Source organism: Vanacampus margaritifer, chromosome 14 (genome assembly GCF_051991255.1).
Source record: "Vanacampus margaritifer isolate UIUO_Vmar chromosome 14, RoL_Vmar_1.0, whole genome shotgun sequence".
In the NCBI taxonomy this organism is placed as follows: Eukaryota; Metazoa; Chordata; class Actinopteri; order Syngnathiformes; family Syngnathidae; genus Vanacampus; species Vanacampus margaritifer.
In genome coordinates this window covers 5,540,539-5,562,682 of record NC_135445.1, presented here as the reverse complement: position 1 = coordinate 5,562,682, position 22,144 = coordinate 5,540,539, and the positions used below count along the sequence as shown (strand labels likewise).

Sequence of the window (22,144 nt, the reverse complement as noted above, 5' to 3'; positions counted from 1 at the left end):
ATCAGCTGCACGTAGGTGCCCATCAGGCGGTGGTTGGAGCGGATCAGCTTCCCCGCGCAGTTGTCAACGCAGCGCTCCTAGACGATCGCAGTATTCTTTAGCAGCCGAGTATGTTGACGCTCAAGAGTTTTATTTACCTTGCCAACAAAGAAAAAACAAAAAAGGCAAAAAAGTCCTTACCTCGTCCATGGTGAGGTTCCTGTAGTTGAAGTTACTCGTGCATCGTTGGAAGCAGATCTCAGTCATGCGGTTGTACACCAGAAGGAAATCACGCAGCTGCAAATAAACAAACATTAGCAGAAAATGAGGGCCGCAGATGTTGAATACTTTTAGAATTGAATATTCTACCAGGTATCACATTAATGAAGTAATTGGATTAAACTTGTTTAATTTGCATTATTAACCAACCAAATATGCACGTGAGGTGCAAGTACTAATGTTGTGCACCTGGGGTTCCCAAGTTTGAACATTCTGACATTTACGCACTCTTTCCACTTGGCTTCTCTCCGTGACCAAAGGTTGGATTGTCTTCTTCTTCTTTTTTAATTGATCATATATTATACAGGGGATATTTAGAAGCTAAAGAAAACATCTTAACCAGAGGTGACAATAATTATGGAGGGTATTGTATATCCGCGGACTTCATTCTAAACAGGACATCATCTTTTACTATTTAATTTCACAATATTAGGAGGATAAGAATAGAGAGACTGCCATTCAAGAAAATAACATTTTGACTCACTATAGGTGGGCTGGTTTACTCCAGAAACCTGCATACTGTCATTGTATGTTTTTTTTGCTGCTGTATCTTGATATTTTCTTATTACAATAATTTTACTGTGCTCATCATCTAACAACCTTTATGTTTACTTGCAGACTGCCCTGCAGAACTCCCGTGCCCTTTTTTGGAAAGGTAACTTTAACCCCAAGACTCCCATTCAGCCCTCGACTTTGTAATAACCGTTGATCCTAGAACCGCCCCTGGACTGCTCTCAAAAGAGTCATGGCGTTTTTAATATTTTTTTCACATGAAAATTCTTATATCATAGGAATCGTCTTTAAATCTTATGATGCTGGTTTCCTGTAAATCGGTTCATGTTGACGTTTTACGCACGCACCTAGAATGACTTACGTTTCTCAGTTGCTGCTCGTGATCCATCGTGCTCGTCCCATGCAGTAATGTTAGCTCAAATGACGTGTTTATCTTCAGTATGTATTTGGTGCTTCTTATATAGTATAAACGTTAAAATACACCAAGAATGATTCAAACTCCATCCTGAAAGTCGATGCTTATTCAAGAATAAGGACTATGTGACTTTCGTTCGGCGCCGGTTGTTAGCTTCCGGCTTTTCTTCTTCGTCGTGATTAGCGGATGTTTTCATACTGAATAAGTGCATTACCGCCACCTACAGATCTACATTGATAGGCGACCGGGACGTTTACAAAGTGCCAATTTTGCCAAATGGTTAAAATATAATACAAAATACGGAATTTATTAGGGAAAAAAACGCGTTGAAAAAAAAAATAATGAATGGAATTTGATTCCTTAGAGCTTAAAACAAAGAATAAAGATATGAATTTGTACAACATTTGACAGTTTCTCCTTTAACTTTACAAAGAGAGAACATTTGGCAAAAATCAAGGAGCATAAATATCACAGTCCTGGGAGCGGGGCGGGGTGTGTTTGAATTATTGTCTTATGTTGTAATGTGTTATCGTGTAAATATAAAACAATGGGCAATAAAAGAAAAAAAATAGCCAGTTTTTAGAATTTGAAAGCACTAATATCGGGCGATTGCATCAGCTAGACGATTAATCGGTCGAGCCTTAATTATTTTTCAAATATTTTCACCAGAATACTCAGGTTTGCAAAAATGGCAGAAACTTTTTTAGGTCTGAAAAAGTTTATTAATTTGAAGGACTTAAATAAGTGCTAATAAAAAGTCAATCTGAAGCATTTATAACAAACACCATGTCCTGCAGTGTTAGTTATTCATATCAAGAAAATCGGTTTATTATAACATGGCACACAAGTGTAAACATCGTCTCAGCTGATCCGCATCACTCGGCTCCTTCTGTGCCGACTAAGGCCACTGCCGACACGTAGTAAGCTCCTTCTCTCTGGTAGCTCTTGAGGGAGATGTAATTCTGGCTGCCCAGAATCTCCGCTGCACTCGACGAACTCAAGAGCGAGCCCACCAGCTCAAACTTAGCGTCTTTGGCCTCTTTGCTTTGACCGGTGGAACGATTCAGGATGAACTCCATGAAACCGGGCGTGCTCACCATTAACCTCTGACCCCACGGTTGAGCGGCGATAGCCTGGTAGACAACAGGAAAAAGAGTCAAGCCTCGTCTATGCAAGATTTCACCTATTCGTGTTTTTGTGCTTTTGTTATAAAACCCCCACGATGACACAAGATTGTGCCAACGCCCAGGCTGATAGGAAAGTAGTAATTTGCGTCAAGGAAGTATTGCTGAAAACATCTGGATTGAGTGACAAAGAAAACGTTTGCAAGTTGAGGGAGAGTTTTTTTTTTAAACCTTTACATTGGTTGAAAAAAAAAAAAAAATCTTAAAACTATTTGCACAGCTCTTTGTCTATAGGCACTTACTGTAAAGACCCGTAACGCGCCACAATGCAGCTCCGGGAAGGGCTGCGTGCTGATGTCGCGAAACATGTCAATGGGCTGCTTGGACAAAAGTCGGAACCAGGACTCGGTCAGCGCCAGCAGGTCTTCGGTCTGCTGCTCCGGCTAGAGGGAATTAAAAAAATAATAATAATAAAAAACATCGTCAAGGTATTTTTTGTTTTTTTACGTAAAACTTCCTTAGACGACACAAGCATACCTGCAGAGTAAGGAGATGCGAAATGGCCTCCAAGCAGCGCACTCGGAGCTCGGTAGCACCGGCAATCGCGAGCTGGCTCATCCTTAACATCACCGACTTAAATTTGTCACCTGTCATCACACAGAAGCGTCATATATGTGACCAAAAAAAACAAAACAAATCTATCCCACCTGTTTTATGCAGCACTTGCTTCCCTTCCACAGTCGAACCCAGCAGTCCCAACGTGTCCATAGCCACGCCCACCATGGTCGGATCCGTGTCCGAGGCCATCTCAAACACTTTGTCCTGGAAGACCGGGTAGTATTCGCACACCGGCTGGGGACCTTGCACGAAGGCCAGGACGCCGAAAAACTTCACGAGACCTGCAGAGGAGCGTCCAGCAATCCCTCCGTAGCCAACATAAAGAATTCGACAGGGAGTCTTTGTCTTACCCGGGACATACAATGAGGAGAAAGGATCCGTGTCTGCCGTTCTGATCATCCCGGCAATCTTGTTCATGACGCCATGACCGTGTAAGTACTTTCGGCCATGCTGGGTTTGGGCAATTGTGGTCACCATCTCAATAGCCGTGGCCCTGGAGGTAATAGCAACCTCAGCTCAAGACAACTCAGATGACAGAGTTTAAAAAAAAAAAAGCACCTTAAAGGATTTAATGAATTACTTATTACCTGATTAAAACATCATCTCCTGTCAATTCGTCCAAGAGCTGAGGAATTATCCCGCTGCAGGCACAGGAAGCCAGGGCCCCTTCCCATTCTGACCCGATTTCCACAACCAGCTAGGAACAAAAAGAAAGTCAAAATAAAATATAACTTTTATACAGGAAGTATATACGATAGAGGAAAATTATTTCATCCCCTTGCTACATTTTTGTATTTTTTTTTTGATGAAACCACTGATTAGGGAGGAAAGGAATTAAATAATCTTTTTCCGCATAGACCTCATAGACTCGATATCGGACGATGTCGCTCATGGTCATCACGTCCTTCAGAACGTTCACCAAGTCGCTGCAGATAAGTTTATCCAAGCCGGGTTGAGTGCGACCTAGCTTGGACAGGCACTGGATGGCCTGCGGTAAATGAGTCTGTTAGAAAGAATCAACGCATGATGTTGGAAGGACAAACGTCAAAGTGGCTGCTTACCTGTTTCGCCACCGACATGTTCTCCGCCGCAATGGATTGCATCACAGTCACAATGATGCTGCGACTGTTGAGGATCTCCACCGCAGCATCCGGTTGCTCTGCCATCCTACCCACCTAAACAAAAACATTTAACACATCTTGACATTTGACATTTTTGAGTTCACCCAGACCCCTGGATACTCCAAATTAAACTTAAAACAGAATACAAATTGGTTGCACTATTAATATTATCATTGTGGACTGTCTGCAAGCTGTTTACCTGAGTCAAAGACAGTATCTTGACAGTGTCGTTGGGATGCGTCAGACCTGCTTGCAGCTCAGCTCTGTAGTTCTGGACCACCTGCAGTGGACTGCATGCCATTAAGATGCGTTCGAGGATGTCCACGCACAGTTCGACCTGCTCCCTGTCAATGCAGCAGTTGTCAGGCGTTTCAATACTACTGCCAAATGTAGTGTTTTGATGTCAAACATTAGGGAGAGGACTACTACAGGCCATGTATAACATTGGAATATTTGGGGGCAGAATAGATGTCATAAGCAAAGCCATTTTGTTTTAGGCTGCACATGAACATTTCAACCTGTTCTCATGTGCTTAACATTCCTGGAAACGTAAATAATTTCCCATACAATAGTTTTCAGAAACTCCGAGATACAACAGTTAACTTGCGTTGTATTATCTTATGACGACATTATAGAACTGTAAACCTCAAAAGCATAACTTTATTCCTGGCTCATACATAATCACAATAGTGCGCTGAATGTCAGAAAACTGACAAATAAAGTGAAATGCGTGATCAAAACAATGACTGGGCAGAAATATAGAAACACAAACCTTTCATTGGAGCTTAACAAAGAGAAGATCACTTCGAAGCGATGTCCGCTAACAAAGTCCTTCAAGTCGCTCACGGGTATAGATAAAAGTGCAGTCTTAAGACATTGAAGCTCTTCAATCGGGTCTTCTATGTTAGAGATTTCTTCCAGCAAACTCTCGATGGAGGCGGCCATTGTGTTTTCTGTTTACATGTAGAGCAGCGACTCTTCTTCCATGCCGTTTTGTAGTGGACGATGCACACGCCAACTAGCTACTATCGCCATCTGTTGATACAATTCGACATTGCACTAGTCTTCTTTCTGGTTCAATAAATTGGTTTAACATTTTTATTTTAAAGTTTTGAATTACAATAAAAAAACGTTTTAATGCTAATTTTTTAAGCTTTATAACTGAAATTTAATTTTAGTGTGTGGCGGTGGGGCCTGTTCACTTTTAATATCGCGATTTTTTTTAATTGCCCAAAAATGAATTTCTTACTTCTTTACAGATACCCCCCCCCCCCCCAAAAAAAATGTAAATTTTACTTGGTTATTGAATAAATTGTTTTGTTTTGATAAAAATAAAAAATAAAGTTTGCTGTTGCATTTGTGTTTTAGAAAAAGTTGTTAAAATTGGTGAGGAAAAAGAAGTTACTTCTTATGTATGCAAAGGACCAGCTGTCCGACCAGGGCCCACCGTTTTAGACTCTCCCAAAAATAGTACGTGACAGTAATGAAGTATTCATGCCTCAGTGGCACGAATACTTCATTACTGAGACATCTCTTCCCACATTTTACCACTTTTTGTAATCAAGTAGACTATCTGTACTTCTATATAAGTATAGAGCGCGATTTTTTTTATTTTTATTTTGCCACTTCTGGTGAAATCACAGCCACCAAACTCTCGGCGAGGATGCGTGCGCCTACGTGGCACACGACGGTCGGTTGCAGAAGTGTGATGAAGGCTGAGTGGGGAGGAGGACCAGACCGCTCGCTCCAGTCTCGTCAAATCGCGGTGCATTGTGGGGCGGAGGCGGCCTTTCCTTACAGTCTACACACTGCAAAGAGCAGTAGTCGGCTGCAAGCGTATCATTTTAAGTAAATAACATCAAGGCGGAGTAGCGTCTTGAGCAAGCATAGAAAGAAGCCTCTAAAGTGTGTCGCAAAAAGGCTTTATAATTGGTGTTAACCACCCGTTTGGTCGACAAACATGGGGCAGGAGGATCTCATGAGCACGGCCGAAGACGTGGCAGACCAGGCAAGTTGAATATTAGCACACGCCAGCTAGCTCCTGCCGCACGCTACTTTCCCCCCCTTAAACTCGGGGAGAGAGAGAGAACAAATGACGCCCTGATGCTTAAATACTTCCCGACTAACCTTTAGGTAAACGACTCGCTGTCTTGTCGATCTTAATTAGTATGACAAACCAGTTATGTGACAATCCTCCCGTCGTGTCGCCCCATCTTCTTCAAATTGCACTTCCACTTCATTCGAGTGAGAAGTTGTCGTTTGTCGTGCAGCCAGGATGCAGACAGTGTCGTCAGGCGGTCAGCCAGGTAATAGCCGGTATCAAGAGGTACGAATCCTAGCTTTTTACGTGTGTATAACATTAATGCCGCTGTACGTGATTAGGACATCGTCTTGATTTATTTGAGAAGTTTTCATCTTAGCATACTTGCTTGATTATTTACTTAGTTAGCCCCTCTTCCCGATCTACTTTTTATGCGATGAAACTACTCTCAAGTTGGGATAAATGTGTGTTTATGAGGTGCGATTATCATATTTCATGTCATAAGATCAGGGCGGAAGTGAAAGTTGTAGTAGTGTTGACTAAACTCTTTTTATACTGCGCTATTTTTGCTCATTTTACATTGTCCAATATACAAAGTTACACTGAAGGGAATTTAAATAAGTGGCTACCAAACAGGGACTATTTGGTGGAAACATATTTGGATTGGCTCACATTTTGTCCATTCATACCTCACGCTGCAGACATGGAGGGACTTGTTGCAATTTGATTGGCTGGCAGGTTCTGGTTGTGTTGACGTGGATGTTGGAGTGGGCGTGGCTACATGCCTACGTCAGTGTACCAAAGTAGTGCGTAATGCTGCTTTTGAGTGAACTGCAAAAAACATTTTTTTTTTTGGTGTGAATTGAGTAAAATGAGTGGTTTTCTATATCGGTTTTCAGGTTAAAGTAACCAGTTTGTATTTAGGGTATTCTGAAGTAATATTTATTAAGTAATTAAGAGCCTAATATGGATAAAATGAAAAAGGTGTTATTGAGAAGTTCTTTCAAAGTGGTCTTCATTTTATGGTAAACCCAGAAAACTCTTTGACATCACTACACTGAAATTATGAATTTCATGACATCATCTCTTGGATTGTTTCTAGGGTGTGGACATTTTTTTAATGTAACAATAACAGTCTAATAATGACACTATTATCAGACCAGGACTTGCCAGATAAAAATGTTTGAAATTGTATCCTAATTAACTCATTCACTGCCATTGACGGCAATAGAAGTCAAAAATGCATTTGAACTATTTCTATTAGTTTAACATTTTTTTCCGCTTCAGTTAACAAGAGTATGAAAACCTAGAATAAAAAAAAAGAAAAAGAAATACAGGTATAAAATGTGTAATTAATTAAAAAATTTAATCGCCTGACGCGACTTAAAGGTTATGAAATATTCGGGGCGTCAGGCGATTTATTTATTTATTTTTATCGTAGTTAATCGCTTGACTTCACTAGTTAACACAATTAATCACAAATTTTATATCCGTTCTAGATGTACAATAAAAAAATTAGATTTTCATACTCTTGTTAACAAAAGTAGAAAAAATGTTAAACTAATAGAAATAGTTCAAATGAATTTTTGACGTCTATAGCCGTCAATGGCAGTGAATGGGTTAAACAATCTTATGCAATCTTATATACCAATATTTAAATAAGATAACATTCCTTGTTCTATAACGTGTGCTGGTATGTTTAGGAACAATTTGATAACAATTAGGTTGAAAAATACATTTTAGGTGAAAATGAATCAGTTAAAATAGGATGATTCATTAAAATCAAACAAAAGAAAAAAATATATATATTTTAAATGTAATCTTTTTTTATTTTGTAAGGCTTCTGAGCGCTGTACTATGAGAAAATATGATGCCAAAATTGAAAAAAAAAATTGATTGTTTTATTCATTTTCCACCGTTTTTTAAAATTGTGTTGGCCTGTTTCAAATGCTCTGCATTTCCCCACCTTTTGTTTCTCAAGCCTAATGTGCAATTTGTCCAATTTTGATTGGCTGAAAGCAGGAACAACTTGTTGTGCTTCATGTGGCTGACAAGCCGTCTCCTATGCTTGTTTTACTCATCGCAACTGCGTAATTAGGCAGTGGAGAATTCGTTAAGCCTAACCCACCAGGCCCAACCCAAAAGCAGCAATTATTTTCAGGATCCTGTTAAACAATGTAAGCTAGTGTTATTATCACTTGCTCATCCTATCTCGTGTCATTCTCGTTTGTCATAGTTCCTGCGTGTGACGAAACAGTACCTGCCTCACCTGGCACGCCTGTGTCTCATTAGCACCTTCCTGGAGGACGGCATCCGCATGTGGTTCCAGTGGCATGACCAGCGGGACTACATCGAGGCCACGTGGAACTGCGGCTACATCCTGGCGACGTGCTTTGTGCTCATTAATCTATTAGGCCAGCTTGGTGAGTGGATGGCGGGATAATGAAAGAAGAGAAACGTCGTTTATTTGACCATTATTGCCGTTATTTCCAAAATGGGAGCGGAGTCTGTCATCACTGAGATTTTTTTTTTTTTTTTTACTGTTTGTTCAAATTTTATTTTATTTTTTTGAAGTTTTGAGTTACAAGCATGGACATGAAACAAATGAAACATGTATCTCAAATAACCAGTGTGTCCTCACAGGTGGCTGTATCCTCATCCTCAGTAGAAATTTTGTACAGCATGCCTGCTTTGGATTATTTGCCATCATAGCGCTACAGGTGATAAATGCAACTATAACTAATTCTAAATAAATAAATAAAATACTGTAAATTTTGAGCAAAGTGTCTAATCGGAATTATCTTTTTGTGTCTCCCACCAGACTATTGCCTATAGCATTCTATGGGATATCAAATTTTTGATGAGGTAAGCACATATCTTGTGAATATTGTGGGGATTATTTTTATTTTTTTTGGAATAGTTTTGAAAGTTGTTCTCTTGGTCTTGAAGAAATCTGGCCTTGGGTGGTGGTCTCCTGTTGCTGCTGGCCGAGTCTCGTTCAGAAGGGAAGAGCATGTTTGCCGGCGTGCCGTCCATGGGCGAGAGTTCGCCCAAACAGTACATGCAGCTGGGGGGCCGCATACTGCTGGTTCTCATGTTCATGTCTCTGGTCCATTTTGACACCAGCTTCTTCTCGGTGAGTTATCTCACAGCCAGTTCATTTTAATTGGAGATCTCTGCCTCAACTCAAGTAATATAGCGTCATCATCACACCTAGTGAGCTTATATACAAAATGCATCATTTTAGGTGTAAGTCGGGCTGGGGGAAAAAGTCGACCAAGTCGGATAGGTCCGCAGTGTTGGAATGGCAACTTTGAGCAGATCTTTATTTATTTTGTTAGTGCGCCATCTAGGGGCCGAATAGCGTTTGTTATTTGTCTGCTTACAAACACTCACTGACTTAGTACTAAGTGGGTTTTTATTCAAGCACTTTGATGAGCTTCCCTAAAAGAGAGAAAAGGACATTCTGAACGTCCTAAAAAGCACTTGGGCTTTAATTATTCCAAAAATATAACCTGCCACTCGGTTTTAGGTGTATATCTTTTAACCACTAGAGGGAGGTCATGCGCTAAATTTGACCAGAAGAAGACAGGAACAGGAAGTTATTTACCTCATGTAGCTAACTAGCTCTACCCTCGTTTACTCACGGAATAATGTTGAAGCATTGTTTGTAAATTACTTTTAAGACACGATTACATTTGTAATGTAGATATAATGATGTATGTGTGAACTAAATGGCAGTTTGTGTTTGTTTACCTTAAGTAGTAATTGTTAGCGCGCTATTGCTAATTGCGATTGCTATCCGTTTAGCATGGGCTAATACCCTTGTTTACTCATGGAATAACATTGAGGTATCGTCTGTAAGTTACTTGTAAGACATTATTACATGTGTAATGTAGATATACTGATGTGTGTGTGAACTAAATGGTAGTGTTTGTTTACCTGAAATGGTCATCGGCTAGTGCGCTGATGCTATGCGATTGCTAACCGTTTAGCATAAGCTAATTTTGTTGGTGTTTAATAATGCATAAATATAGAAGATGGAAAGCAACCTCCAGTGAATGTTTTAAGTAACGTTTTGCTGAGGGTAAGCTGCACAGAAATAAATTTAGTAAGTAAAATTCATGAATAGTGAACGGCAGATATGTGAGGGATCACTGTATTTGTTAGTCTTCTTAATGGATTGATCCTCTTGGTAAATTGTCGACCACCCCTTCGACCTTTGCTCTGATCTGCAGATCCTGCAAAACCTGGTGGGCACCGCCCTTATCATCCTGGTGGCCATCGGCTTCAAGACCAAGCTGGCGGCGCTGACGCTCGTCTTGTGGCTGCTGGCGATGAACGTCTACTTCAATGCCTTCTGGACCATTCCCGCCTACAAACCCATGCATGACTTCCTCAAGTATGACTTCTTCCAGACCACCTCTGTCATCGGGGGCCTGCTGCTGGTAGTTGCCCTTGGGCCCGGCGGCGTGTCCATGGACGAGAAAAAGAAGGAGTGGTAGTGAGAGGGGGTACAAAAAAAAAAAGTGAATACACAGCACCACCTACCAGGACTCAGACACCCCACTTATCCCTCATGCTCTATCTGTTGGTTCACCTAGATTCACAGGGTCTACTCTCTATGTTTTAATTTTTTTTTATTTTTTGGCCAAACTTAGACAGTGATCAACCTGTTTTTTATGTTTCTTTATGTCATGGTTCTCATTGGAACTCTTTCAAAACTAGTATGGTTTACCCAATGACAGGAAGATGAAATAGGCCCATATATTTCAATTTAAAATTCTTCTTTGTCCTGTGAACAGGTGAACACAAACCTGTTTTATTGGTCTTATCTCGGAGCGGAATTTCCCAAACTCATTGTTGAACCGAGAATTGAAAATTTGTTTCCTCTCGGAATTCCAAACGTATGAAAATGTTGTTTATGAATTAATGAGAAAAACAACTTGAATCAAAAATTCCTTTTGACGAGAAATAGTGTGCCTGCTTGATGATCCATGAAATTTAAACTCTTGACAATCGGGGTCCCGTTAAAAATTAAAGTTTGGAAACCCCTGTTGCATGATGGACCTTCATACTTGGCAAAGGGGAGAAAAGTGCAGTAGTTGGCGTTGCCGACATGGATTATATCCATGGTGAGCATTGACAGTAACTTTGGACTCTCCAGGTTTCACGTCCTGCCTTCCGTTTGACAAGCCATGTTCATCAACTGTAGGCTGGGGTGTGGGTAGGTTGTACATGATGCACAAAATGGTGGATCGACATGCTCCGTTTGAAAATCACGTCACGGTTGTTGGAGCCAGGGTATCGTCATTGGCGCCTTGCTTCTGTATGTCTAGTGAACTGTGTATGATGTTGGGGGGGGGGGGGGGATTTACAGATGGGATGCGATCCGTGTTTCGTCAAATGCCATATTCTGAGATCTAGAAACGCAAAGAGGACTAAGCAGACTTTTTTCACCGCTCTCTGCTTAGGGTTCTTTGCCTTAGTTCCAGGAAAATAAAATATTCTGTGTTTTGGTTTTCAGAAGTTTATATTGTATTTTTGATTTTTTTTGTGTTTGTTTTCTTTTCAAATTTGATGGTTCATGGCAGAAAATAAAAAAAATACAATACTGAGTGACTGTACTTTAAAACAAGCTCTTCAAATGTTTTTGAAATAATTGCAGATGTGTTCAAGTGAAAGATATGTAATGAAAATAAATTGAACCCCAAAACAAACAATTACTTCTACTTCAGTTACTCTGCTAATAACATTTTCACAAGTCCATAAACGTACAGAATAGCACCCACAAAAAAAAAAAGTTGAGGATACTCAGCTTTTCCGTGAAATTTCAGGATGAAATGCACCAGGCTACTAATTATTTTGTTGCACACGGCCAACTATTCAGAGTTTCAGAATTTTTTGCACAACTTTATCAACAATTAACAGCTGGTTGTTGATTCATGAATCATCATGGATTTATTTTTTTAAAAAAGGTAACGTAGAAGTGCAACAATTGGCAGAAAAAAAGTACGGACACCAGAAAAATCTACATTGGCAAAGTAACAAAAATATTTGTATGTACTATTAAACAAGCCGAATCAAAAGTGATTCGCTGATTTTGATTTAAAAAGATGAACTGGCCCTTTAAAAGTGAGTGGAGGCGTAAAGTAACCAAAGATGGCGGCCCTTTCACTTGAACGCAATCCTGTTTTTATTTGATTTTTAATTTTTTTTTTTTACAGTTTTATAACTTGCGTGTTTTTTTGCGTGTGCTTTATTTAACAAATTGGAATCAAAAGCCAAACATGGCAAACATTAAGCTGTTTTCTTGCGAGTTCAAGTGCAATGCAACGCATGACGTCATCATAGGAGGACTAATAAGGGAGCGGCGATTGGAACCAGCACGTGACTACTGTCACAGCAACTACTCACTCCCCAGCGACAAGCTGACACTGCAAGCTAGTCTGAGAAAAAACATCTTTTTGCTGACTTTTACCCGTCTTTTTTTCGTAAGTATGGCCACATTTCAAGAAATTACACTTAACTACACATGGCGTTCTTTCGGCGACAAGAGCGGCTGCTTTAAATTCGACCATAGTGCATTTCGTGGAAGGCGACGTCACTACACATCTTTTATTTAAAATGCAGATTTTGGGTTTCTTTTTGTTGTTGTTGTTGTTGTTGTTGTTGGTCAGGTTTCCTTTCGTACTACTAATGTAATACAGTGACACATGTGTTACCTGTTATAATATCCGATACGTGACAGTGTGAATGAGCAAAAAAGCCTGAAAGACTCGATTTTCAAAAGAGGCATTTGCAGTTTCTGTAAAGTGTGGGAAAAATTGAGCGTTTAATCCCATTTTTCACAACACGCCTTTACCAATGAATAGGTACATTGTCCAGTGGATTAATGGACAGATGAACGAAGTAGTCAAACCCGTTGATATCTTTAGTGTTCCAGAACAATTTTGTTTGTTTACATCGTTCATGTGGAACGTTTCACTTTGCATAGTCATAGGTCACTTACGTTTTTGGGTTGCTGTTTTTTTCCTCTGAAGGCCATGCTAAATTCATGAAAAAAACTGAGGATGCAATGTTCTAAAATGTTTATTTGTTTTGATAATTTGCTTGATAAATGTTATGTGCCTTTTGTAACTGTCCAATTGCTCCAGATGTCGAAATATTGCCCAAATTCCCCACAGCTGGTAATTAGTATTTTACTATGCATTTAATTTTTAGGATAAAGTAAACGTCCACTTTCATTAGTAGATGGTATCCTCTATTACAGTTAAATTATGGTCCTCACTTCAAAGTGTGTGTAGGTCATGTCCAGCTGATTCATCTAAAATCAGACAATAATTTCTCAGATTTTCTTCAAAGTTTGAGGTATGGCTTAAAACATAGCATTTTTTTGTTGTTGTTCCAAACGCCTTAATTTAGAGAGAGATCTGAACCTGAGGGTGTCTTCAATTCGTCGGAAGATTGTTCTCTCTAATTATGAGGTTTAGAATATAGAAAATGTTTTGTGTCAAAGGGGAAATTCCTGCATGATGACCCCACTTCATTTTAAAGGAGGCTCTTATGACTCCCCGGTGCATTCAAGTTACATATTGACTGTATTCACTAACTAATGTCTTTTCTCTGCCGTCACGGCTTGCGGTAGCAACAAGACGCCATCATGTCTCAAGGTACGGTAGTTTTGGCCTACAGCAGCGGACTGGACACGTCCTGTATTCTGGTTTGGCTCAAGGAGCGGGGTTATGACATCATTGCTTATATGGTAAGATTTGAAGGAAGGTTTTGCTATCACTTTATAATAGCCATTGTTAAGTTAAGCACTTGTAATACATTAGTTAAAGATGAAGTCGTGATGTTGAACTAATAAATTGTAATCAATCATTTACAAATTGTTAGCTAATAACTTATGCATTAACAAAATATGAAGTCGTGATGAGCTATTATATGAACTCACGATGAACTAATAATTTGCGACTGTTTGAGAATTATGAACTGGTAATTTGCAAATATTAACTAATGATTAACTCGTGATTCAGAAATATCCATTACTAATCGTTCAAATGCGTAAGTAAAAGATGAAGTCATGATGTTGGAAAATTTGCATCTAGTATCGACTGTAATACAAACCATTTTGCAGATCTAGTCTAAAGTTCAATATCGGTGATTCCGCTTATATTTGTAGACTGTTATCATTTACAACTTATATTTGAATGTGAACAAATCAACGGCAAATACTTTTCCAACCGCTATTGTAAAGTGGCAACACATCATCATGTTTAACGGATTACCATGTTATTTGCTTGTGCTACTATTTACAAAATATCTTTTCATGTCACCTGCTTAAGTGACCACACATGTACAAAATCTTTCAAGTAACTTTTTATTAGCTTTTTTTATTTTTATTTATTATTTTTATTTTATTTTGTTATTTATATCACTACCTCGCACAAAGTAGATGTATGGGGGCCGCTTTCTTAGGTTGATCTCTAGGACGAGTTAATTTAATTTGAACCAATAAATCAACACACGCACAATAAGCAACTGGAGTCACGGATATGTTGAACGGAAAGAACATTTATTTGAAAAAATAATAATAATATTTACAATCTCTGCCAGCTTACCTGCGCACAACACGCTTACTTTGGGCACCAAAATAACAACAAAATAATTCATTTGTATGCTTGTCGTGCTCTATTCAACCAGTTGATGCCGTTTTACTCGAGAGGCACAAACAGGGCTTAGGTGTCTCGTGATTCTCATTTGTTAGTGCGACAAAAGAATAAATAATGCCACTGCATCATAAGCATGTTTTTTCCCGCGGGGGGGGGGGGGGGGGGTGCTTGCGTAATCAGCACATTTATCTGCTTTTCACTCTAAAAGTCAAAACAGCAACTGCCTTTTGTTGTTGTTCCCATTGTCCATCTACAGTTGAACAGTTGTTCCCATAGCAAACGTGGCAAATGACTTAGTTAGCAGGATTACGCTGATCGGCCAGCGAAAGTGTAATTGTTTCCTGCCGCAGATGAAAATCAATGAAAAGGAGAGCGTTTGAATCGCCGTGGTGTGTAATTGCATTTCCCTTCCTTTGTAGGCCGATATTGGGCAAGATGAGGACTTTGAGGCTGCCCGCAAAAAGGCGGAAAGCCTCGGTGCCAAAAAGGTACGTTATACGAACTCATTCACTCCCGTCCATTTTCGCTGAAGCGACCCCCTTCGCTCCCGGCTGTTTTACTGGATTTTGACTGATTTTGCAAGGGCCACAGAATATTGTGTTCTATTGCTATAAAAACATGAAACCTACCAAAAGAAAGATTAGAGTCTCTTCTTTCATCAGGAATAAAAGTATATTTCTATTTGTTTGCATTTTGCAGAGGTTAGCATTAGAATATAGCTAAGTTTCATCATTATTCACAAAGCTGTTGAAAACACTGGCAAAAAGAGCTTGTTGCAACATTGCCTTGGCGCTGATCTCTTATACTCTGCTGCCACCTGCTGACCGTTTTTTGTAATAACTACAATTGTTTTAAGTCACCTCTTCATGTCAGAAGCTGCCTTCTGCATGCTCTAGCATAAAAAAAAAAAACATTAAAAAACGTATAAATACGTTTTTTGGTTTCAACAAAGGACGTTAAAATATTTTCTAAACTGTGAACCTGATGAAGAAGCTGCTGTAAGTGAGGAAAGTATGACGAAAAAAGGCAAAAACTCTTAACAGAATATTTGAAACGCAACCTCCTCACTGCAGGTTTACATCGAAGACCTTCGCACCGAATTCGTGGAGGACTTCATCATGCCCGCCGTCCAGGCCAACGCCGTCTACGAGGACCGATACCTGCTGGGCACCTCGCTGGCTCGGCCCTGCATCGCCAGGCGCCAGATTGAGATCGCGCGGCGGGAGGGAGCCCAGTATGTGTCGCATGGTGCCACGGGAAAGGTGAGCTAGTTGTTTGCGTTCAGCGCTGTTATTTATTTATTTTATTTTTTTTTAGATTACAGAAAAGGTTCCAAAATGACATGCACACACTATTGTGTGTTCTGTTTTTTCTCTCCCTTCAGGGCAATGACCAGATCCGTTTTGAGCTTGCTTTCTACGCCCTCTATCCGGGGGTTAAGGTGAGTCATGTGACGGACCTGCAAGAGAGAGCCTTGGACGGAGGCCCAAAAGGTTTACTCACCCACTTGTCTGTGTGCTTTGCAGATTATTGCACCCTGGAGGATCCCGGAATTCTACAACCGATTCCGAGGGAGAACTGACCTGATGGAATACGCACAGGTATGTATGATGGTCAAGCAAAAAACATTTGGGTTTGTCATGGCCACATGGCCTACTAGATTGTCATTGAGCAGTTTGTCCACTAGATGGCAGTCAAGGCATGCGTGCCACCACTTGGCGGCATTGAGTACTAACCTTTCAGTAGTGTTTCTCAAACTTTTTTTTTTTCTTAGAAAGTTGATTTTCCTGACCTTTATTGAGCCAATGTGCATATTTTACATATTTATTAAGTCACAAAAAGTACTATGTAAAATGAAATAATGGTCTCAGTTCTATTAATCCCTTGTATAAATGGCAACAGGTGGACACACAGTTTATTTGTACCTTCTGCTATCTTGCGGAAGAACATTTAATTGTTCTTCATGTCACTCTCAGTTGCGGGAATGGATAGATAGATGAACAAAATAAAGTATTTCTAAAAACAAAAATTCTGACCAATTAACTCATTCACTGCCATTGACGGCTATAGACGTCAAAAATTAATTTGAACTATTTCTATTCGTTTCACATCCCCCCCCCCCCACACACTTTTGTTAACAAGAATATGAAAACCTAGAATTTAGAACAGATATAAAATTTGTGATTCATCGTGAGTTAACTATTGAAGTCATGCGATTAATTACAATTAAAAATTTTAATCGTCTGACACTCCTGAATTTTTTCTTCTTTTTTTTTTATTTTTTATGGCATCAGGCGATTAAAATTGTAATTGTAATTAATCACATGACTTCACTAGTTAACTCACAATTAGTCACAAATTTGATATATATTTTAAATAAACAGTAAAAACATTTTTAGGTTTTCATACTCATACTGTTAACAAAAGTGGAAAAAAATGTGAAACATACAACAAAACAACAAAAACAGTTCAAATGAATTTTTTACATTTATAGCCGTCAATGGCAGTGAATGAGTTAAGGGAAATGCAATAATTCCCTGCTGCAAATTTTGGTCATCTTTCATGGGCCATTAGAGTGATTTGGAATTACTGGCTTGATAATATCACCCCCCCCCCCCCCCCAAAAAAAAAAAAAACCTGCTACAAACCACAGATTCTTCACATATCCACACGGCCTGGTTACTATTTTCGCTAGATAGCTACTTTAAAAGTACTGAATAACACGAATCTCCTGTTTCCCTCCATTGGCGGACAACACGCATCATCACCTGTGCATTTTCTGTTGAATTGTAGAAACACGGCATCCCCGTGCCTGTCACTCCACGGGCGCCCTGGAGCATGGATGCCAACCTTATGCATATAAGGTAGGCCAATTTTAGCCACGTAATGCAATATGTTCATCCATTCTTCTCAGTTATCGACCTTCTATCTTCGCAGTTATGAGTCTGGCATCCTGGAAAATCCCAAGGTAAGCACCGCGATACACAAAATAATAATAATAATGGCAAATTGGCAACACAGCATTAAAATTATTTTTGCCAATATTTAGCAATTGATATTCTCTTGAGAAACGGAATAAAGGAATCAAAGATAAAAAATAAAAAAAATTTTTTACAGCAGATTGTAGGACTTCTCCATAGACATATGTACTTTTATAAGAATCTGTCTTTTATCTCTTACTGTACGGCAGAAATAATTCAACTTAGTCAAGTTTTTTCACTCAGGAATTTCTAAGTACATTTTACAAGGAGAGTTTTGAGTACATTTCATCAGTTTATTTATGTATCTCCTCCTGTTTGCCACTAATACTGCATTACTGGTGTCTAAAATGAGACCAAAAACCGGTCTCATGGAGATACTAGGATTCCACCTGACACCATCAATATACTGACACACAGCGGGACCGGCATGGCTCAGGTGGTAGAATGGCTGCCTCCCCAGCTGATGGTTGCGGGTCCGTTCCTCAACTCTTGAGTAGCTTTTATTTTTTTTAAATAAACTGGTACAATGTACTCAAAACTCTCCTTTTTAAAATGTACTTAGAATTTTTAAGGGAAAAACTTGACTAGGTTTTTTTCAAGTAAATATTACTTTTTTTTTTTTATTATTATTATTATTACAGTGATGGTTGTTAGTCAATCCTTGCGTTGACATTTGTACAATTACCGACTGTTGGCACAATTGGAATGCGTTGTCCCCTTGGTTTGACCCCTCAAAGTAGCGCCATAGGAATATTAGCGCCCACTCAAGTGCCTCCAGAGACAAACACAACTCTTCCACGGGGCCGCTGGTGAGCCACCGTGATTTTTGCCGGCGGTCAGAGGTGACGGCAGTACATACAGGTTGCCCTCTGCGACCCGCAAAGCTCCTATCTCACGGTGTCGGCAGCGTCTGTGCGCGTCTCCGCTCACCCGGGGTCCTCGCCGGGCCCTGGGAAGAGCCGGGGACACACAGACACTGACTTGTCGTCAGTGACGCTTCGACTAATTCCCGATTTCATGGGAGCCGGGGTGGGGGGGAGGGAGGGGAAGGGTTAGGGCAATCGCGCCCAGCTGGGGCCTCCTGAGTTCCAGCCCCAACTCCTCGGCTTGCTCATTGTTCCGGCGGTTTTGCGCCGCCGCAGGCTGCGACGTGGGAGGGGAGCCATTTCACCGTGACACCGTGACACCAAAATGTCACCAGTAACAGTAAAGTACAAAGACAGCGTGCCCAGACAGATGAGTCCCCCCCCCCCTCCCGGCGCACCCGCCCTCCTCCCGATGGACGGGGTGTCACAAGGCGGCGAAGGGTCCCGCACTGCTGGAGTTGCGGCGCACTGTAACTTAGACTTGTGTATCTCCTTCCCGTTCCCACCCCGCCGCTACCTCCTGAGAGCTTGAACTGTTGATAAATGTTTTGAAAAGGAACGCAAGGGGAAATCTCAAGAGCATCTTAATGTATGATCCGATCCACTTTATTTCTAGAGCACATTTTATAAACAAGCGTTTCCAAGGTGCTGCACGTTGAGAGTCGCACGCTATCATACACATCAAATCTAGTAAAACCAACTATAAATTAAAAAAAAAAAGTCAATAAAATACAATAAGAAAAATAAAAAGTAAATACATTAAAAAATAATAAATAAATAAACATTGGACTATTTGGATGTAATAGTATATAATTTTAATTTAATTTAATTTTTTAATAAATTTTTCCCAGACGAAAAATGAAACGAAAAGTAAAATAGAAGCCATTGATTGAGACGATGACGATTCAATTTGACTTGACAATTTTGTCAATGACTAAAACGAAAACAACAACACAGTGACGAAAATTCACAAAGTCCAAATCAGAAAAAGGAATGAAACGCGGGTGGGAGAAAAGAACCACTCGGGTCCATTCATTGTGCAGCTGTTAGATTAATTTCAGGCAATTATGCACTTTTTTTTTAATTTTAATTCTGGTGAAAACTAAGTTTTAAGATGGCATATTATTGTCAGTTCAACACGTTTCATTGAAACAAAGTTTTAAAAAGACAGTTATTAAATGTGTCTAAATGTATGCTGAAGAAAAACATCAACTTAATTGTCAATTTAGTCAACTAAAATTAGATTTAAACTAAAATACAATCAATCAGATGACTAAATTATGATCTTAATTGTAGTCAAAAGACTATAAAAGTAGATTAAAATTGCTTGTCAAAATTAACACTGATTCATAGGGGAAGTTTTCTCATCCTAATGAAAAACATATTTACTTTAGGGGCTCCATAGCATTCAATTGATTAATACAATAAATATAGCTACGTTAATGCAAGAAATATTACAGGACTCTTGACTTTCCAAAAAAAACAAACTAAGCTGAGAGTTTCAAACAAATCGCCCAAAATCTCCTAACATTGGCTGATTGACCCTGAAGGTCATCTCAAGGGGGATATCTCATCTCCGTATCAGCCCGTTTCTCCTCCAGTTACTGCCCTAAAGGCCGAGGAGCAAATCTGGCAACCCCCCCCCCCCCCACACTTCCCACCTGTGGCACAAAATACCCACACCCCCCCCCCCCCCCCCCCTGCTTGTCAGTCAGATGAGGAAACGTCCCAATGGTCGATCATATGTTCTGCTGATAGATAAGACCAGAGCGCAGTTCAGGTTACTCTACAATTAAAACATAGAATCCTTCCTGATAGCATTTAACACAATGGCCCTGTTGACCCCCCCCCCCCCTCCCCTTCCCCCCCATCTTGTAGCATTAACTTGTGAGCAGGGCTACAGCAGCTCGTCAAAAACTTTCCATAATGTTCTACAAATGCCTTTTAAATGTCTCGTTTAAAAAAAGGAAAAAAATCCAATTTCATTATCGCTGTTGGACGTCTCCTTGCACACGAGCAGTCGGGGGAGGGGCGCCGCCACCCTCAGGCTGCTCGTCCAAAGTCATTAAAACATCAACTCACTCTTAATTATAGCCTCTATCAAGTGAGCTTCGCCCCTCCTGAGCCGCTTTTGTTCTTTGTGATGAGGAAGTGGACGGACCAGCGCTCGCAGAAGTAAAGAGGCGTAACGACGGCGGCGGCGGCGGGTGGCTCCGTTCGCCTCCGGGAAGCGCAAACGTGTTTTTGGGTCGCATGGCTAGTTGGAAAAGATGGATGGGGGAGACAGAAGAGCGCCTGTAGGGGAAGGAAGTGGAAGCTTGTAGCTCTTAAGTGTGCGCGTGAATGTGTTCTTTGATGCAAAGAGGTCAGCTTTTGGGTCCGTGCGCTCGCTTCCCTTCGGGCGTGTGCGGCCTGACCTGTAATACTTAGACCGGTGATTACCAAACACTTGCCATGGCACTTTTAGTGTGAGATCATCAGATGTGGCGCGGGAAAATTATCCGGTTTTATGACATTGGTTAGAAAAATTGTTCTTACCGCAAATAATGGATCTTTGCTCCTCTATCGACAGTATGTCGGCGACGTATCGTGACTGGCTGACTGTTAAATGCTCTTCCATTAGATGGCAGAATGTACGTTATCAACCTGTTGCCATTCGTAGAACAGAATGTCGCGGCACAGACGCACTTGGTATGTCAATTTTGATTTCATCGTAAAGTATCATGCAGGATACACTCCAGACTTATTTGTGATAATTGCAATCAGTGATTATAGAAAGCCCATTTATCATTATTATTATTATTATTATTATTATTATTATTATTATTATTATTATTATTATGTATACATAGCCTTACCCCTTCTGCATGCTTTAAACACATTTAAAGTAAAGATAGACCGATTATTAACCGGGCATTTTGACAAATATTGGCATCGTCCTTTCTTAAAAATCCGACGGGCGATTAAAAGAGCAATAGAAAATTGGGTTATTTGTGCTGCATCAACTCTGTACTATTTGCTTTTGTTTGAACGCCAAACAAGATATTTATGAACAGGAATGTCATTTAAATGTCATTTCATGTTCAAATTAATCAATATATAATATGCGTTTATTTGTTTTATTGATTGTCTGAAATAAAAACTCTTAACATTCTGCACATTTGAAAAGCTATTTAGTAAAGTTTGCAGTACGAAAAATTTTGACAGAAAAAACATTATTTTCTACTACTAAGTAACTACGGGCTTGAAATCTCATTTATTGGCCTCCTTCACTACTAATGATCTGTACTGGCCCTGAAAAGCCTTATTGGTCAATCTCTAAACTTATTAAAACACACTTAAGTATTACTTTTGTACATGTTCTCACTTTTTTTTGTGGCCTTGCTTCAAAAAGTTCATCACTGTAAAACTGGCATGGAAAATGAAAGGGAATTAAACATTGTACATTGGAAGAAAAAAAAAGTGCTACTGTAAAAAAACAAATATAAACAGAGAATATAGCAGAACATTCAGGCATATATTTTCCTCTTTA

At 39.9% G+C, this 22,144-nt stretch overlaps 4 protein-coding genes and 1 long non-coding RNA gene across 8 annotated transcripts in view; 3 read left to right on the top strand and 2 right to left on the bottom strand.

Moving 5' to 3' along the window:
* The window catches only part of LOC144034152 (uncharacterized), a 45,494-nt gene extending 44,536 nt beyond the window's left edge, over positions 1-958 (top strand). For both annotated transcript variants that reach the window (XR_013288168.1, XR_013288167.1), the window contains one exon: positions 877-958. This is a non-coding gene — a long non-coding RNA (uncharacterized LOC144034152). The remainder of the gene's footprint in view (positions 1-876) is intronic.
* Positions 1-1,378, bottom strand: part of timm10b (translocase of inner mitochondrial membrane 10 homolog B (yeast)) — a 1,844-nt gene extending 466 nt beyond the window's left edge. The window contains exons 1-3 of the mRNA XM_077542717.1: positions 1,133-1,378; positions 181-276; positions 1-77 (exon numbers count right to left, since the gene is read on the bottom strand). The exon at positions 1-77 is cut by the window's left edge and continues 466 nt beyond it. Coding sequence (XP_077398843.1) covers positions 1-77; positions 181-276; positions 1,133-1,159 — 200 coding nt within the window. The 5' untranslated portion in view covers positions 1,160-1,378. The remainder of the gene's footprint in view (positions 78-180; positions 277-1,132) is intronic.
* Positions 1,379-1,985: 607 nt separating this feature from the next.
* On the bottom strand, positions 1,986-6,308 carry psmd5 (proteasome 26S subunit, non-ATPase 5). Of its 2 annotated transcripts, none has more exons than XM_077586363.1 (11): positions 6,227-6,308; positions 4,822-5,084; positions 4,249-4,393; positions 3,990-4,103; positions 3,788-3,916; positions 3,516-3,625; positions 3,279-3,421; positions 3,018-3,209; positions 2,848-2,957; positions 2,613-2,753; positions 1,986-2,319 (listed from the first exon to the last, which is right to left on the bottom strand). In XM_077586363.1, the coding sequence occupies exons 2-11, from the start codon at positions 4,992-4,994 to the stop codon at positions 2,062-2,064; spliced, it is 1,515 nt and encodes a 504-aa protein (XP_077442489.1). In that variant the 5' UTR covers positions 4,995-5,084; positions 6,227-6,308; the 3' UTR covers positions 1,986-2,061. The 2 variants fall into 2 exon arrangements, with proteins under 2 accessions (XP_077442489.1, XP_077442488.1); XM_077586362.1 differs by having other exon boundaries at positions 6,177-6,303.
* surf4 (surfeit 4) lies at positions 5,755-11,708 on the top strand. Of its 2 annotated transcripts, none has more exons than XM_077586366.1 (6): positions 5,755-6,057; positions 8,327-8,513; positions 8,734-8,810; positions 8,912-8,955; positions 9,040-9,226; positions 10,329-11,708. In XM_077586366.1, the coding sequence occupies exons 1-6, from the start codon at positions 6,010-6,012 to the stop codon at positions 10,593-10,595; spliced, it is 810 nt and encodes a 269-aa protein (XP_077442492.1). In that variant the 5' UTR covers positions 5,755-6,009; the 3' UTR covers positions 10,596-11,708. The 2 variants fall into 2 exon arrangements, with proteins under 2 accessions (XP_077442492.1, XP_077442491.1); XM_077586365.1 differs by lacking the exon at positions 5,755-6,057 and adding an exon at positions 6,248-6,375.
* A 616-nt stretch (positions 11,709-12,324) lies between these two features.
* The window catches only part of ass1 (argininosuccinate synthase 1), a 33,143-nt gene continuing 23,323 nt past the window's right edge, over positions 12,325-22,144 (top strand). The window contains exons 1-8 of the mRNA XM_077542391.1: positions 12,325-12,584; positions 13,739-13,855; positions 15,185-15,253; positions 15,839-16,027; positions 16,150-16,206; positions 16,292-16,366; positions 17,559-17,629; positions 17,703-17,733. Coding sequence (XP_077398517.1) covers positions 12,381-12,584; positions 13,739-13,855; positions 15,185-15,253; positions 15,839-16,027; positions 16,150-16,206; positions 16,292-16,366; positions 17,559-17,629; positions 17,703-17,733 — 813 coding nt within the window. The 5' untranslated portion in view covers positions 12,325-12,380. The remainder of the gene's footprint in view (positions 12,585-13,738; positions 13,856-15,184; positions 15,254-15,838; positions 16,028-16,149; positions 16,207-16,291; positions 16,367-17,558; positions 17,630-17,702; positions 17,734-22,144) is intronic.